Source organism: Mytilus californianus, unplaced genomic scaffold, assembly GCF_021869535.1.
Source record: "Mytilus californianus isolate M0D057914Y unplaced genomic scaffold, xbMytCali1.0.p SCAF_6, whole genome shotgun sequence".
Classification (NCBI taxonomy): Eukaryota; Metazoa; Mollusca; class Bivalvia; order Mytilida; family Mytilidae; genus Mytilus; species Mytilus californianus.
In genome coordinates this window covers 91,469,993-91,489,710 of record NW_026262712.1, presented here as the reverse complement: position 1 = coordinate 91,489,710, position 19,718 = coordinate 91,469,993, and the positions used below count along the sequence as shown (strand labels likewise).

Genomic DNA, 19,718 nt, shown 5'->3' with positions numbered 1-19,718 from the left:
CTGTCTTGGTGTTACACAGGTGTTCCTAGAACGGAGGAAATATCTCAGAGAAGAAGACAACTGAGAACACTGATGATTAAAACATTTCTCAGTGGTGCTAGTTTGTGGTATTTTTTTTTTTTCGAAAGGTCAAATCAAGTCTCTATGTGATAAGGGTGCTCCAAGAATGGAGGAAATAACTAATAGAAGACAATTAAGAACTCTCTGATGATTTAAAACATTTCTTCAGTGGTGTGAGTTTGTAGTATTTTTTTTTTTTGAGTGCTAGTTCTGTTTCTGTGTGACACGGGGGCTCCGAGAAAGGGGGAATTTACGAAGAGATGAAGAAAACAATCTAGTGATTTAAACACATTTCTTTGAGCTTGTTATATTTCTTTTTTTTTTTTTTTGAATGGTGCATTAGTTTGATAAAGTGATGCAAGTTGTAATAATTAGTGAGAGTGTTTGAGTTGGGCGAGTTGGCTGTGGGCTGAGTTGTCATAAGTTCATGACAAATTGAATTCAAAACCATTTCCGCCTGCTTACAAAACATAGACGGTAAGGAACCAGCTACGGAACTTTATTTGGGGTTTAATTAATTAAGCTAAGCTAATTAAAGCAATTATTATATAAAGTTATAAAGTACATTACATACACTAACTATTTATCATTTTATAATACTTCAGACGATTGTCAGCTGGGAGACAAACTGGCTAAAAAATTTTGGTCTCCAAATTTAATAGTATATAGATAGATTCTTCGAGTTTGTTAAATTTCTTTTTTCTTTTTTTGAGTGGTGCGAGTTTAATAAAGTGATGCAAGTTGTAATAATTAGTGAGAGTGTTTGGGTTGGGGGAGTAGGCCATGGGCCAAGTTGTCAAGACAAATTGAATACAAAACCATTTCCGCCTGCTTACAAAACGTAGACGGTAAGGAACCAGCTACAGAACTTTATTTGGGGTTTAATTAATTAAGCTACGCTAATTAAAGCAATTATTATATGAAGTTATAAAGTACATTACATACACTAACTATTTATTATTATATAATACTTCAGACGATCGTCAGCTCGGAGACAAACCGGCTAAAAAATTTTGGTCTCCAAATTTAATAGTATAGATATCAAAAGGATACTCAACATTGTCAGTAATATTGGACAGCACAACTCCTGTACACAAGACAGGAGGATCATGTGGGTAACATTGCAGAGCTAACAATAGGCCAAAAAAGTCATTCCAGTAGGTACAGACTCAACCAATAATAAAAATATTTATCTATTTATGAACAAACTGAGTGCTGTTGTGTGCTGTTGATTTGATTTCAAGGAGGTATACACCCTGGTTACTCCAATATCACCTTTCATTCATAACTATTCTAGATATTGTGCTCTTACCTTTGACCTATGGACATCCCCATCATCTGTTTCCCCGACTCCCAGTAACTTCCTGGTCTTTAGACGACTATGGAGATCACCACTGCTATGTTTTCTAAAAAATAAAACAACATGGTACAATATTATCCACGTATCATTGGTTTTCGTGCTATTTAAAATGCATTGTGATGTCACAATTCCCATTGAAAAAGCATGCATAGTACGAATTCATATGACGTACGAAAACATATGATCTGACGATACTGATAAAGAATACATGATTTCTTACGTCATTGGGTTACTGTCTTAAACATTTTTACTCAACGTTTTTGTTTATTTATGAAGATAGTGTAATGACTTTCATTGCACAGGATTAAAAGAAAAGTATAACTGCCTCCTTCTCACTCTGACCCAGTAGCACAAGCTGACATGTATCTTGCATTCATGCCATAAGTCATTTAAATCTGATTAAGTATAGATTTGGATGAGATTGTATGTATGGATTTGGATGAGATCGTATGTATCCTTTGAATGCCAGTTCTGTAGTATTCAGTTTATTTAAAGATGATTTAAAGAGTCAGGTCAGCTGGCACACACTCGCCAACACCTCTCATGAGGGAAATCCCCCATAAAAAGAAAGTTGGCGGGTCTTTGACAGCCCCACAGAATAAACTGCATTGGCTATGTTGTTTTTCCATAGTATTTGGCCTGGTATATATAAACTATTCAAGCTGTAAGGTTCTATATATTAAAACATTAAAAGCATATATTTTTTTTTATAATTTTCTAACTTTTGTTTTTATCATGCACAGAATATATGTACATAAGCTGTAATATATATATATATATCTTGCATTTAATAATAACCAGGTTAATGTCTTGAATTAAAGAAATGTTCCTTTCGTCCTTGAATTAAAAAAAATAACTATTAGAGTATTATAAGATAATTAAATTTTTAGATTTAAAATAGCACAAATACAGCATACAATAATTTAAAAGTATATGTAGTCAATAGAATGTTTAACCTACCCAAATAACAAAGTCCAAACCTGATTTGTGGACATTATAATGATCTTATATTCCTGATAATTCCTTAATACACTAATGATACAAATTGTCCTTTGAGAGCAAAGCCAACACTGAATGCTGCTTCCTTTAAAAGCAAATAAGCCAACAATAAAAGGCCAAGACTTGTTATTCTTATATTATGTTTTGTGCACTAATTTGATGTTAAGTTCAAATCAATAAGTGTTGATAAATTTGTTTGGTTGATACAATCAGAAAGATATATGTTTTTATGTCTTTCAATGATTGCATAATTATAATAATGTTATGCAACAATTTGAAATATCCATTATGATCATTTCTACTTTTAGAATTTCACATGCAACAATTATGATCCAACTGAGAAAAGTTTCTGTTATGTAATTTATTACAGAAAAAAAGAAGTTTTGTAGTTTTAAATACCAAAAAATTATGTCATTAGATTTTACAAATGTTGTCTGAGAAAGAAAAGTTGCAAAATTAGGCATGGCATGAATTATAACATTTGAACATGTTCTAAATGATGCAAGTAAATCAACACATATCTTTGATGCAAAAATGAAAATAGAGGTCAGGGCAAAAAGTTTAAGCCATTCTTACTATCCAAACTTATGTACATGTACAACAGTGAAGCTCTTCATTAGTTATGCAACACAATCAGTTTGAAAAATTTGCACCTTTTGTACAGTGTAAATGCAAAACTAAATAAATTGAAAATTAGAAAAAAATTAAGAATGTCTGAAAAAAATACCTGAAGAGCAATTTCCAGACTTGATCCATTATTTGTTTAAATCCTCCTTTGAGAACAAAACACAGTCTTATTCCACTCCCCAATTAATTTCACAAATGAAAACACAAAAAGTTATTTGACAGTCAAAGAAATCAGAAGATATAAAACTAATATTGTACCCCCTTTATGCCCATGAAATATACTAAATCAATACAATTAATCACCATAGCTTTATGTTTGACCAAATATGCTAACTTAGCCCGTCAAAGCAACAGAAAAGTCATTACAAATTCCTGACAATTGTATTACACGATTTAATGATCTGAAGTTAGTTTCTGAGATATGATTCACTTCCACAATAGCAATGATTAAAGACAACCAACTTTGTATCAATAGCATGATCCTATTATACAATAAATTATCTTATTTTGATAGAAATTAAGTATTACTTGTCATAATCTGATCTCCAGATTAATGTTTACCAATATATCTGGTTTTGCCTCTTATGTCATATTGCAAGAGTTTCCCATTTTGTAAAACTTCCCCAATCAGTTATACAAACTTTCCATGACAATATACTGTCAACATTAACTTATTTTTCTTTTTGAAATTTACCACTTCATCTGTACAGGATACTGAGGGCAAAGTGTAAAATCTTGACTAGACTGGACTCTTGGACTTGACCCATGGACTGGATGGACTTTTGACTTTACTGGGAAATGCTTTAATATTTGTTTTTCCATGAAAGGAGTATGGGCATTAAAGGCCCTTATTTGGCCCAAATTTAAAAGTTATCATATGCATTCTTAAATTTGTCCAAACTAGACAAAGGTACAAGGTATTCAGAAAATTAACAAAAAAATCACATTGAACGAGTTACCATGGCAACACGCCAGAACGAAATTTGCATTTTTTGTAAAATTTCTTTATTTTCCTTGTTTTTCATCAAATTTTTTAAAAGTATATTTTAGATTGGTAAAGTATGTGCACACCCAAGAAACAACTTTATATTTGGGGAGATTACGTCAATAGTTATAATAAAGCTTCTCTGAAATTATTTTGTTGTTTCTTGGCTGCGCTCAATGTTTCTACAACAGAAGTAACGTTGCCAAACCACCTACATTCTGTATTTTTCATCGTTTTTATGAACACGGTACATATAATGATGTAATTGTGACGTTTTCAAATAAAATTGTTTATGTATTTCATTTATATTTCTTAACCCCATGCATTTCAAAACATTATGTGACAATGTCAAATAGTTGTCAAACATTTTATTTTCATGGGCCAAAACCCAGGGCCTGAATGCCCCTACACCTTTATCAATGTTGCCCATTGTGCATGGGATTAAAACTTCACATGTATTCACCCTTAATACTCTTCATAAAAACAAAGATGTAAATTGAAAGAAAAACAAATAATTAAACACTTTCCAGATATGAGCAACAATCCTTTTCAGATCAGTCCAACAGTCCAGCCAGTCAAGATTTTACACCTTGCCAAAACTTGGTGAATTGAATATACCTCTTTTAGATTGACAAAGCAGCTTGTATCATTTGAAACATCAACCAAAAAGAAGTCGTCAAGGAACATTTTCTATAAATAAAGAAGATCTCATGATTTATTACTGTGACTTGACTGTATTCGTTGATAATCCTGCCTTTAAAGTCAAATAAAAACTTTATCAAATTGCAGTTTGTGATATAAAACCAAAGTGCTCTCTTGTAAAAACTATTATCCAACATTAGGACCAATACTCTTTCAAAGCTACAATATACTTAAATTTAAAATGACATGAAAATCGGATTCCAACCTAACTGGTGCATCTTCAAGAAATATTTGATGAATAATTGTATAAAACACAAACATTATAAAACACTTTCCTTCTTAATCTAACAATGACAACTGCAAGAAGCTAAAAATAAGCGTAATGTAATTTCTTTCTGGTAAATTCTCTGTGCAATAGTCTAGCAATAAATAGAGAAATTTATTTTAGCTTATCTTGCTCAGTACGTGATTTATAAAGCCATTTTTCAAGGACCATCAAATAGATTATAGCTTTGGTCAGTGAAACAGAAATTAACATAGCTAGGATCTAGAAAGTCTCATTATATAAGTTATCACTGTCTTGATTAATACACTGTCAATTGGGAAATACATTTATTGGTTTTACTAATTAATTGGACAAAATAAAGTCCATCAGTTTTGTTTGATCAGGTGTATTGGGGGTAAATGATGATTAATAGCAACATTTCAAAGTATGTCATGTGATCTAAATGAGATGACCATAGTTGAATATATATATTTATATATCTCATGTAAAGACCAACATCATTAGGTTAATCCAAGCATTCAGACGTCAATGAATTTTACTTTACAGCAATGTAAATCATTCTTATCCTTTTTTTATGTAATAATAATAAAAGAATATATAATGTAGATCATACTTCAAACGAAAACGAAAAATAACCTATGGACATCTAGAGGGCAACATACAGTCTTCAACATAGAGACTCTTAACTTATTTGCATTGATTAATTTTTGTGCAAGAAGTCAATTCAATTCAAAGTATATCAAGACTGCTCTTAAAAATAAATTCTGAATCTCATGCATTGCATTTGGCAATAAATGGTTGGATACAACTTAAAGTAAAGTTAAACTGAATTGAGTAATCTATAAATTTTCAAATTGTTTATGCAACTATCTAAATAAAATAAAAACAAGAATATATTGTTTCCATATGACACCATGCCCTGCTGACACTATCACATTTCATTGTTCAGTGATCCACAAAACCTGGGTCAAAATCATGATTTGGTATATATTTTTTAAGTTCATATCATATTGTGAACATTTGTTACTTAGTTTTAAGTTAATGTGACTGCAACTTTATGGTAACTAACTTCAATCAAAACTTTGACCTGAAGTGGGAACAGAGGGGAAGATGGACAAAAATGTGCAGACCGAAAACTATAATGACTATTGTCATAGCAGGGTTGTAAAACTAGAGGATCTCAAGAGCATGTGTCGCTCACCTGTATTTACTGATGCTTTGGAAATCATGTAAAATAAGGTTAAAATCATAATTAATTGTATTAGATATTAGATATTATAATGATATCTAAGATAATAACAAAAAACTGCAAAATTTTTGTAAAATTACTAACTCAGGGGCAGCAACCCAACAACGGGTTGTCGGATTCGTCTGAAAATTTCAGGGCAGATAAATCTAAATATAATAAACATTTTTGCCACCTGTCAGATTTGCTCTAAATGCTTTAGTTTCAGAGATATAAACCAAAAACTGCATTTTACCCCTATGTTCTATTTTTAACCAAGTCGGCCATGATGGTTAGAAGGCGGGGTCATGGGACAAATTTTTTAAACAAGATACCCTAATAATGATTATGGCCAAGTATGGTAAAATTAGTCTCAGTATAGTTTCAGAGAAGAAAATTTTTGTAAAAGATTACAAAAATTTACGAAAAATTGTTAAAAATTGACTATTAAGGGCAATAACTCCTAAAGGGGTCGACTGACAATTTTGGTCATGACAACTTATTTGTAGATCTTACTTTGCTGAACATTATTGCTGTTTACAGTTTATCTCTATCTATAATAATATTCAAGATAATAACCAAAAACTGCAAAATTTCCTTAAAATTACCAATTCAGGGGCAGCAACCCAACAACAGGTTGTCAGATTTGTCTGAAAATTTCAGGGCAGATAGATCTTGACCTGATAATCAGTTTCACCCATGTCAGATTTACTCTAAATGCTTTGGTTTCAGAGATATAAGCCAAAATCTACATTTTACCCCTATGTTCTATTTTTAGCCATGGCGGCCATCTTGGTTGGTTGGCGGGGTCATCGGACACATTTTTTTAAACTAGATACCCTAATGATGGTTGTGGCCAAGTTTGGTTAAATTTGGCCCAGTGGTTTCAGAGGAGAAGATTTTTGTAAAAAGCTAACGACGACGACGACGGACGATGGACGACGGAACCAAGTGATGAGAAAAGCTCACTTGGCCCTTCGGGCCAGGTGAGCTAAAAAGGTATATGAACCTGACACCAGGTGAGCAATCCAAAATTATGTCAAAGAATGATTCTCTGTCTCTAATTCTTTTTCATCTGTAGAATTACAATGTTAATTTGGAAATGCCAGGACACAGAAAAATCATAATATTCAGGAACGTTTATAAAGTTACAGTAGAACTTTCAGCAACAGAACTATTCAGATTCTAAATCCACGGTACAACGAAAATCAAAAGATCACTGATGCAATGTAGGCTCCAAATGGAAAATCAATTTTATTATATAATTTGATGTTTATATAATGATCACTAATTTTAAGTTAAGTTACATTTACTTAACTAAACTCAGAATGATTTAAAGTCTGAGATATTGTATAGACTCCTGAGACCAGTTTTGTTAAAGAATTGTCCTTTACTTTAGATGTTTTTTTTTATTATTGGCATCTTCATGGTATTGCTGTTTTATTGACCTTTAGTGGTCACATCTCTTTTTATTAATATTTTATATGAATATCATCAAGCAAATCCTTCTATAAAACAACCAAAATAACTAATAAAGATTTTAAGCTGCACAGAAGGAAATGATTGAATTTTGTCTTTGAAATTAGTCAAATAGTTAAACCGGTAATCAGTTTAAAAAAAAAAAATGAATACAGGAAAACACTACTATGAAATATGAATTTCTAGAAAATGATCTTCCCACATATTTAAGATGAAATTAGTTTTCTCACATTTTTGTAACTAAAAAAATTGAAAATGTTCCAGAAATAATGTAAATCCTTAAAAGTTACGGGAGAAGACATATTTTTAATTAAAAGTGTAGTACTTCGAGTGCTACATGAAATTAGCTTTGTTTCCCAGTAATCAGCAATGTCTCAATCAATTTAGCCAAAACAATGAAATATCAAATCAAATTCTAATATTGTTTCTTCAATGCAAACAAAAAGTACTATATTTATAACAAATGACCTTGGCATCTGACTTCAAGATTCCAAAAAATGCATTTACGTCATAACTTGATGTTAAAGAGTTTTATCTAGACAGGGAAATAATACAACCTAATAAGGACTTGAAGTATAAATAAAACTGGATTATAGATTTTATTTTTAATCGAAAAACAAATATATAATTACTTCCTTATTTTGTTTTATAAAGCCATATTGAATAACGACAGATCTTATTTTTTGAGACAGCTTTCATCAATTAATAGGAATGGTGCAAAATTACGAACTATAACCACATATACCTATGATAGAGAGAGACCAATTAAATTTCCATATGCACACAAACAAATGTTCAACTACTTCCTAGTTTCTCCCACTTTAAATACAATTCATGGACATTTTTTTTCTTTCAAAATTTAAAAAAAGTTAACCTCTAATTACTGTTTGTTTGATTCTTCAGAGAAAGGTTACCCAAAATGAACTTGGTGAAATGAAAAAGTTAAAAACTTACTCATCCATGCTGTTTTTCCTGAATTGTTCCACTATAGACCAAGGCAATATCAACTTTGAACCACACCGTAAAGTAACTTAATTCTTGTTTATCTATTATACTATCCAGTGGATGTTTTTGTTTTACACAATGTTTACAAACTTTTACAACCTTTAGGTGTGTAATCTATACCTCCAGGTAAATCTTTTCAGAAATCAAAACATCAATGACAATAAAATCATCATCATTGTATTGCTCACACTATATCAAGTTTAGAGATTTAAATAATACTGTTAGAGCATCATAATGTTAAAATTCCTTTAGGATTAACCTCTTCCCACTTAAACATGTTAAAGTATATAAAGTATGTATTTCCTTGGTTTACCTAATAGTTGTCGTGTTTTGGTGACATTGACCTCAGGTAAAGAGAAATGTTCCCTTTTATGATATATATGTCATATATTAGAATTAGAATAACTTGAACAACTTTTATTTTGTATATGTCATTATTAAAGTGTGTTTTTATGACATAAAAAGAATATTTTACAACAGCAAGCCCACCAATGAAGAAAAACAATGAAAAAAAGACAAGATTATTTTTTAAGAACCCATTATTTCTTGAAATGTAAAAGTGCAACACTCTAAAAAGTAAATAAAGGAAATAATTAAATCACTATTGAATTGTTTAATTTCTTTTTAAATAAAAAAAACCCAATCTTTTATCATGTTGTTTTACAAAAATAATTTCATTTTTAATGGACAAATGACTAAAATCTTTGAATTCTTTACATCAGTTTTATCTTACCTCCCTTTCACTATAATCTTAGAGAAGGAAATATTTTTAGAGGCAATAGATAAGCTAAATAGTTTCGTAATTATCAAACATTTTTTACTGACGTTTGTTCAGAAATTGTATTCATACTTTCATGTATAGTTTTAGGCCTTTTATTTAAACCTTATCCTTTCTTGGCTGCAAATAGATTTTAAATAAATAACTTCAAACAACAAAAAAGATAGCCAGCCAGCCAGCCAGCCAGCCAGCGACTCATTTCACAAAAAATCTTACCAGACAAAATACTTGTAATTCATCAACATTTCAGTTTACCTTACAATCAATTTTCGTTGTATGATTTTCAGTGAAAAAAGCCCTAGAACTTTTTGCTACTTGAAATATATAGTAACAGTATATCTTGTCATTCTGACTTCAGTTAGAAATATAAACTCTTCACACATCATGCCAACAAAATTTGATGAAAAGTTATAGAAACAAAAAAACTTCCTGCTTTATCATGCAATACACCAGAGATGACTTGGAAGTCTATTATTTCCAAATACTATTAAGATTTGAGGATAAAATATCTATAAATATGTGTTCAAAAAACAAAAGCTTTACTGATGAGTTTTGTGGCCTTGTTATGTTAAATTCCAACATGATGAACACCAAAATAAAATGTCTTATTTTCTCTATTTTGTGATTGACAAGGGACTGATCTTTTAAAAATTACTAATTGCAGAAATATAATAGGCTCCAAAGTGCTTTATCTTATACTGATATATATAATCAAAATTTCAAATATCTACTTATAATACATTAACATTATGTAAGTATACACACAAATCAAGTATAGTAACACATGTTTATTCGTTGCATAACAATCTGATTTTAACACACTATTTGTATTATGTAAATATATGAAATATGCGATGACAAATAAACTCAATATTTCCTGTAACAAATTCCCTTCTAGTTTCAGGCTCATAAATCTATACAGCTTTAAATGTATCTGTAGACAAAGAAAAATGTGACACAAATGTGTTCTGGATAGATAGACAGTGCAATCAGATGCACAGACAGAAGAAAATTAGTATATATGTATATATATACTTATAAAATGCTCCGCATTGCGCAGCTTGAATACGACTGCAGAGGTCGAACCCTGAACAGTTGGGCCATTAGTATGACAAAACATTCAAGCTTGAAACTGCTCTGAATTTGGATTGTGATTAAATATTTGACCCAGCATAGGTTTCTGGCACAGAATGAAAGTGGTCCAAAAACTCAAAAATTTTAAATTGGGCATTATCTATCATGGTCCAATATCCAAAACCAAAATACATGGTTAGATTCAGATTATCAAAGAACCCCAAGAATTCAATTTTTGATGAAATCAAACAAAGTTTAATTTTGGACCCTTTGGACCTCAATGTGAACCAATTTGATAACAGGGCCCAAAATCTAAATACACGGTTAGATTCATTGTATCAAAGAACCCATATGTTAAATTTTTGTTGAAATCAAATAAAGTTTTATTTTTGACCCAGACTTGAACCAACTTGAAAACTTGACCCAAAATCAAAAATCTAAATATATGTTTTAAGATTCAGCATATCAAAGAACCCAAAGAATTTTTGTTATAATAAAAATAAGTTTAATTTTGGACCTTTTTGACATTGATGTGGACCAATTTGAAAACAGGGCCCAAAATTAAAAATCGAAATACAAGGTTAGATTTGGCATACCAAAGAACCCTAATAGTTTAATTTTTGATGAAATCAAACAAATTTTAAATTTTTTGAGCCTATGGACCTCAATGTGGACCAATTTAAAAACGAGGCCCAAAATCCAAAATCTACATACATAGATTCAGCATATTAAACAACCCCAAATATGCAAGACATTGAATTAAACCATATTGAAAATGGTCAAAGTATTAGAAAAGTATTGTTTTTGGCCTCTATTACCTAAAAGGTTAGGCCATAACCCAATCAACAGCTGCACCATGAGCCCATGATACACCTGTTGCTTTTTTAAAGAATAAAGTTCAATAACTTCTCAATGTCATTTCAGAAATTTATGAAAAACTAAAGGGAGGTTATCTTAATAGATATAAACCAGTCACCAAAGTTTCATGAAAACTGCTCTAAGCACTTTAAAGATATTGTCCGAAAACTGGAAAATCACCCCCTTTTTATGAATAAAATCACTCGGAAACGTAAAATCTAAAATTTACAAAAATCGAAAGGCACCTTATGTAACCCAATCAACAGCTGCACCATGAGCCCATGATACGCCTGTCGATTTTTTAAAGAATAAAGTTCAATAATTTCTCAATGTCATTTCAGAAATTTATGAAAAACTAAAGGGAGGTTATCTAAATAGATATAAACAATTCACCAAACTTTCATGAAAACTGCTGAAGGCATTTTTGAGTTCTTGTCCGAAAACTGGAATATCCCCATTTTTTTAATGAATAAAACCCCATAACTCGGAAACATAAAATCTAAAATTTATAAAAATCGAAAGGGAGCTCATGTCAATAGATATAAACAATTCACCAAAGTTTCTTGCAAATTGGTGAAAGTATTTTGAGTTATTGTCCGAAAAACTGGAAATCCCCCTTTTTTAATGAATAAAACCCCATAACTCGGAAACTTAAAATCTAAAATTTATAAAAAACGAAAGGGAGCTCACGTCAAAAAATATAAACAATTCACCAAAATTTCTGGTTAAAGTGTTTTTGAGTTATTGTCTGACATGTTGACGACGGAAGGACAGACAACGGTATACCATATTAAAAATCAATTTCAACCTTCCTTTTTTGGTATGAAACAATTTCATAGAGATCAATAGACTGATACTCAAGTTATTGTCCAGAAACCAGAAAATCCTAGTTTTTTGAAATTTCCTAATTCCTAAACAGTTTGGGCCATAACCCCCAAAATCAATCCCAACCTTCCTTTTGAGAATTAATATTTTGCGGTCATATTAAGTACTGTAGAGGCACATATAATTTGGTCCTCATTGCTTTCCAGTGAGCTATACAACTCTTCTGTCAATGGTTGTTTACACTTATTTACTTGCTCCATGGAACTGAAGAATAGATTTGACAAAATCTTTATTGACTGTTCATTAATGATTCACGAAAACCTATCAATTATATTATTACTGTTTTCCTGGTCTGTCAAAATGAGTACAGCATTAGTAATGACTTGCCCCTTACACTAGCTCTACAACATCAATAATGTGGCTTGGCTCACAAAATCAATGTATTTCACTAAGATTTATTTTATTACAAGTACAATGATCTGGGTTGCTAATTAAGTTTTTGTTAATTTACAAGCTCAGCAGATGTTCTGAATGATAGTACCCTTCAAAACATGTTATATATATACTACAGTCAAATTAATTTTGGCAAAGAACTTGGATAAAGATAGACTTTTCTGTCTTAGAAATACCTTAAAATAGAACCTGATTGGCAAAAATATTGATATGTAAAAAATACTTCTTGTTTTCAATTATGACAAATGTGTTTTGTTCTAATCCAATGCCTATCAGAAGCTAAAAAGCTGGAAAAAGTGTAAATTGTTTTTCATGTTATTTTCAGGTTAACTATTTTACAAATTTTTTGTTCTGTGAAAATAACAGCATACCAGGAAATGATGCGAGTTTTTGTTTTGATAGAGAAATCAATCAATAGTTAAATAATCTCCCTTGAAAGATGATTTGTGTGTGGTCGTTGACCATTTTCTGAAAACGGAAAATTGCTTTTCCTTTAATTTCCTGAATTATATTTACAAAAAAAAAAATAGGAAAAACTCTTTAATAATAAAATAAAACTATAATACTAAATTTCCCTAGGGTTTTTATGATTAAAATGAAAACAAAGAATGTTGACCACCTGTCTGTTTATCATAAATTCGCCATAGTGTTATGTTTTTTTTCGAAAATGTCAGGAAATATTCATGTAAACTTGCTTTTTGAAACTTAAAATATAAAAAAAAAATGTAAAAGGTTTTTTATGTGAATCCAAATGTGTAGATCTTTAATAATGAGGTGTCACATAATGAGAAACCAAACCAATTTTTTCATAACAGAAAAATAGGGGAGCTACGAAGAAATGCTAGTTTTCACAATATCACCTTGAACCACATAGAATCTTTTTTAAAAACTATTGAAGGAATGCATAAATTATTAATTGGGTTTTTAGATTGAATTTTTGGATTAACTAGTGTTGTAATTAAGGCTCTTGTCTTGATGACATTTCAAACTTTAAAAAATAATTTACCATTGTTATTTTAGATGAATTAAGTGTTGTTGCTGTTTTGTTTCCAATTTCCATTATTTTATTTTGTTCATACAGGTAAATGAACTCTTTTTTTTTCCAATAAAAAAAAACAATCAGAAATAGCATACCTTTTGTCTGTATCCATCTTTTTGTCTCTATCTAGTTACACTTATTGCAAGGATGTTCTCTATCATATCAACATATGTGACATGTGTAATTTATGTTCTGTCGAAAATGACAGAACAACATGATTACAGTCCCCTATTATGAAATATTAATTATGACTTTATATTTTGTAATAATGAAAAATGTCCTTCAAAGTCAAAAGTTTTTTGAGTGCAAGACTAACAGGGAAAATATTTCATTCATACTTAGGCAGGGATGTAGCTGGGTTCACATATTCAGTGCTCGCCAACCTTACAGAAGACAGGAATAGATGAAGGATATCTCCTTCTCCCAATTTTCTGACTAGATGTAAAATGTTGTATTCTGAGGCCACTTCAGAATGTAATAGAAGACATAATCAGGCATTCTAGGAGGCATGCTATATCTTGGTATGAGAGTAACCAATCACTGGATAGTGTTTACAGATGAATGACCCTTGGCAAACTGTGGCAAGAGGGTACAGAGCTGGAATTTGGTTTGCTAAATATATCTGGTCAGTCAGTATGTGTTCCATTATGTTCCATTCTCAAACATTTGAAACAAAATACAGTTTAAAATATATAAGCTGGAATCTCTCAGGGGTATACAAATAGAAGTACCAGTAGTTTAAAAGCAGCAATAATATAAATACATGTATCAATATATATAATTTTCAGAATATATTTGTAAAAAAATTCAGTGACTCGAAATTGCCATTTGGTGTTAGTATATATCAAGCTATTATGCCCCTGTTCAGATTTATAATCAAATTGGACAGACGTTGGAATCTTTTGTGAACTCTAGACATGAACGGCAGTGGGAGGGCTTGAGTACTATCCTTAGTTGAACATTGCTCTTGCAACTTTTGATGTTCCAGTTAAATAATTTTTTTTATTTTATAGCAAGTGTTCCAATAAGTATAATAACAATTTCTGTTCTAACTGGTTATTTTACAATTATCAATGGTCCTAATGTTGTTTTCCATTATTAATAGTTTTCAATCAAGTCTTAATATGAAGAATTTGACAAAATTTATAAAGAATTGAAGAATTTATCTTCAATAACTTTGTTAATATTTTTAAACAAAAATTATCAAAGAAGACAAGAATTTATAATTATTCAACCACCAAAATAAACCTCCAACATATTTGATAAATTCAACTTACGCAAGAGTAGAAGGCCTCACGTGATGTGGCTGTTCCATTGCTCAAATACCTTCCATCTAATAAAAATGATTTTGGTAAATATCTTCCTAAATCAAATGAAATATTGACGTTTTCTCTCACTCCATGGACACAAGTCCCATGCAGGTGTAGTCAAGTACAAGAGAGATTAAGGAAGACTTCCTTCCTATTAGTTCAATCAAAATCTTAAGATGATAAAAACACTTCATGATGAAAAAATAATGATTCTTGTATCAATTTGCTTCCTCAACAAACATTATTTATATCTTAAAGTCAATATTTTGACTGGAAATATTCCCTTTTCTTTATATTTAACACATAGCAACATAATTATTTCCAAAAATAAATGTTTATTTAAAACTGAAGGTAACCATTATATACCAAGTCTGTACTTCAAAAGTTTTTTCATTATGTTGTGATTAAATGACGATAACATGTATGTTTTATCACCATTTTCGTGCTGCTACTGAAACAATTAGCATTGTAAAAATTATGTATGATGGTCATTAACTACCTTAAAATAATCCAGACTATTAAGCATTATTACACAGCATAATGATATAAAATCCATACATATAATGATCAACTCATACATAGGGGAGAAGTGGAGCAAAATTATAGGGTAAAAAAAGGAAACATTTGGGTTTACTATCTCCCTTTGTATTCATTCCATTTTGCTGATAAAATCAAAGAATGTACCAAATTCTGCCATACAGTGGAAATCATTGATGACCTCCTGAAATATTTTATGACCTCCATAATTCAATTTCATGATATCCTAAAATAGAATTATGGAGGTCCTGAAATATTTCAGGATATCCTGAAATCAAAATATGCGGCAGTCCTGAAATATTTGAGGATATCCTGAAATCAAATTATGAAATTCCTGAAATATTTCAGAATACCCTGAAATCTAATTATGGAGGTCATAAAATATTTCAGGAGGTTATCAATGATTTATGGATATTGTAAATTAGAAGTATGGAGGTCCTAAAATATTTCAGGATTTCTCAATACAACTAAATCTGTGCCTAATAGCAACAGGAGTTGATTGATGGTTTCGATCACTTTAATTTTTTGTTGTAATTGTGTAGCTGACCATTTTTGATGTTTAAAATTTTAGGTTTTATTATGGTTTCAAGCTATTAGGTAATAACACTGAAATTGTTTTAAACTTATCATTTAAGGGCAATAACTCCTATAAGGAATTAAAAGAAAAATGAGTTTTACCACGGTAACTTATTAGTAGATCTGACCTTTTGCTGATCTTTTTTGCAGTTGAAAGAGTCTTTCTATCTATTGAAATTTTCAAGATAACAACAAAAAATAGAGCCTAAATTGGTATAAATCATCTTTTAAGGGCAATAACTCCTAGAGGAAGTTGACTGAAAATCAGCCCCGTTTTACTTATTTCTAGATCTTGTCTTAAGTTGATCTTTTCTGAAATTGAAAAACCTTGTAATATCTATTTAGGTTGATTATGAACCTATTTGGTTACCATTGACCTGGAACTTTCAGAGGAGAAGATTTTTGTAAAAGTTAATGTACAAAGACAGATGTGCTAACATTGAGTAATGATACCTAAGATTAAAACTAGCTAATTGTTTAATTGGTAAGGGGAGGTATACAAATAATGATGCTGGTAGTTCTTTATAAATACACATTCATTGTGACATCTTTTTTAAATGCCTTATAAAAATTGCAAGCAACATAAAAGTTTGAATCTACATCTTTTTTCCTTCCTTTTTGTGGTTTTAGATTTTCAGTTCAATTACTCAACACAACCAAGGTATAGCAGTTAATATAACTTTTTAAGTGTAAATCCTTTTGCTTCAAACATACATAAAGTACTTAATCTTTTCAAACTTCTAATAAATAGACAACTCATATGTCAGTTTCATTTACATAAAACATCTCATGCTATTTAAAACCATGAATATTTTCTTCATCTGTTCATGTCAGTCAGAAGGCTCCACACTGGTATTGAAAAGTGAGGTGGCGTAAACAGGTGCCAGTTATTTCAGAACAACAATGCTGCAAAAACAGCTCTTGTTTAACAGTACATGCTGCTTATTGGTGGAAAAAAACAAGTGACACTTATAATAGAGCAATGAAGCCACTATTTCTTAAAGATATGGTAGATATTCTATATTTTTTTGTGTGAATTGTGATGAATGCAGTATTTAGAAATATCCCATGCAGATCTATTTTACACATGACCTATAACCTACACACCTCTATAATGGATGCAGTTGAAAACATGTCATCTTGTATCTTTTATGCCAACTCAAACATTTACCAAGTCTTACCCATTTTTTAGACCACAAAGGAGCATACAATTTCAGGAGAATTTTCTATCTTTTTTACCAAATAGTTTCACGAAAACAATATAGACTTTGTTCTCTTTCACAGATATACATATCGGCAACAGGAAAACACGTGCTATAGAAAACACTTTTTTTCATTACCAACGAGGTTCCATTTTTACCCAAAATAAATAAAATAAGTAAGTCCATAGACAATATAGAAATAACAAATGACCAATACCATACACTGTATTAAGTAAGCTATAAAAGGCCCAATTGCAAGAAGTGAATCTGTGAGCTACTGCTCACTTATGATACCCCCGCCCCGCTAAAAGTATGAGGTAAACAAGAAGTTGTTGAGTGATGGATCTGAAAACGCATCACAAGGTATAGCTGACTCATATAAACCCTGAAACCAAATTTCAGAAATCCTTGTAATGTAGTTCCTGAGAAAGATGTGACGAAAAATATTCATGGGACGGACAGACTGACGGATGGACGGACAGACAGAGGTAAAACAGTATACCCCCACTTTTTTAAAGCGGGGGTATAATAAACAAAATAAAAATATGGCAGACAGCAACCAACCACATCCACTCACCTGAAATAAAAAGGAGAAAAGGCAAAATCAAACCTCATAAGTCAAGGAGAGACCAACAGAACAATGGAAAAAAACCAACCCAAAACATCTACAAAACACTACATACAAAAGACTGAGCAAACACAAACCCAATCAAAAAGAAGGTGTGATCTCAGTTGCTCTGGAAGGGTAAGCAATCATCCTAATCCAAATGTGAAACTTGTCAAGTTACTAGCTCATGGTAAGTACTAATTCAGTGATAAGTCTCATTTGATGATGTCACAATCAAGAAAAGAAGACAGGATTATGCCAATGGCAACTGTAACATATCCTTGGCGAACATCTTTAAAAAAACATGTTCCAAAATGATGGCTTACATTAAACTCATGACGATGTACAGAAAATGTTTGAAAGGAATTTCAACTTGGTTCAATATCTTCCTTGTACCTTGTAAGAAGCAGCCCTCTATTAGAAAATCATGATAGGAAATGCAAGGCCTGGAATATTTTATCAAATAAGAGATACTTATACTCAATATGCAGGTGCTGCTGGAATTTTGCTACATAGAAAATGGAAAGCTCACAATTGGAAAGCTGGAAGTGTTTTGTTCTAATAGATGGACACTCATAACTACACATAGTCCATTTAAAGTTGTTAATAACGCACATGTTAAAAAGACTTAAAACTTTATAGTGTTGTTTTATGAGGAAACTGCTGTACAAGAAATGATCGATTTTGCCCTGAAGGAAGATAAAACAATTTAATTCCAATCTGCACGACAAAAAAAAACTCATTAAAATCAAAGGCATAATTACAGGATCAATATGTGTTTTATAACCATTCCTTGCTTGGATAGATACTTGCTATTTTAGTAAGATTAAAGTAGGAAATAAAAGTTTATTGTCAATAATCCAACCTTTAAAACATATATATAACTTTTACCATAGATCTGTCTGCATCTTGATGCTGTATCTTGCTTAGAAAAAGTCTAATTAAAATCAGTCTTCTAACTGTGACTTGATGATAAGTGTTTCTCTCCACCTATTGCAGTTCATTCAAAATTCTGACACAATTGCCATTTGTTTCATGAAATCAAACTGTTCAACTTGTCACAATAACATAACCAAAATGCTGTATAGAAGATTCAGTCAAGTCATCAAAGTTCTGAGTGATAAAAAAAAGCATTCTAACAATCCTTTTTAAGACTTAAAACTCTTGTTTGTGGTTACTAAGAACATGACTAGCGTCAAATTTCTACTCTTATATTTATTGTTATGTATTGTTATTTAAAAGAATTATATCTTCTAAATTGTCATGTTTCTTTGCATGTTACAAAGCCATCTTTACATTAAAATCTAAAATATTCAGTGAAATATAATTTTAGCCAAAATGTTGTTTCATGAACTTTTAGACATCAGTACAGGGAGACAAAGATCCTTCAAATTTATCATTTCAAAATGGATTTTCTATTTAAGTTCAGAATTTTCAGATGCATTTCTTTTACAGAAAATATTGTAAATCATTGTTTCTCCTCATTTCCCATTGGCATTAAAAATAAAGAATTCAATTAAGTAATAACTGCAAACAATTTATCAATAATCTTAAGGAAGGCTTACAAAGTATCAAATCCCCTCAGAACATGTTACTTTCAAACTGAAGTATTGAATATGTCAAAATGCAATAATTTCTTAAGCAAAAAACCACAAGATTGATATATTGTGGTTACTTTATCAATATCAATAACTGTAAACGCTGATACCAAGATTAAGACTTTCTTGTTTTAATGAATGAAATAAAACAGCTTGTGCATGCAGCAAATACAAATCGAGAAAGAAGAACTGT

General features: G+C 30.8%; 2 protein-coding genes across 11 annotated transcripts in view; one reads left to right on the top strand and one right to left on the bottom strand.

Moving 5' to 3' along the window:
- LOC127706347 (uncharacterized) overlaps positions 1-19,718 on the top strand; it is a 349,955-nt gene that overhangs the window by 50,468 nt on the left and 279,769 nt on the right. The window lies entirely within an intron of this gene.
- The window catches only part of LOC127706360 (tumor protein p53-inducible protein 11-like), a 123,538-nt gene that overhangs the window by 25,677 nt on the left and 78,143 nt on the right, over positions 1-19,718 (bottom strand). For 5 of the 10 annotated variants that reach the window (XM_052210935.1, XM_052210932.1, XM_052210931.1 and 2 more), the window contains exon 2: positions 1,373-1,466. In XM_052210935.1, coding sequence (XP_052066895.1) covers positions 1,373-1,466 — 94 coding nt within the window. Of the gene's footprint in view, positions 1-1,372; positions 1,467-2,380; positions 2,542-8,617; positions 8,970-13,790; positions 13,823-14,972; positions 15,150-19,718 lie in introns of those variants that run through there. The other 5 variants (XM_052210936.1, XM_052210939.1, XM_052210941.1 and 2 more) reach the window with 5 other exon arrangements.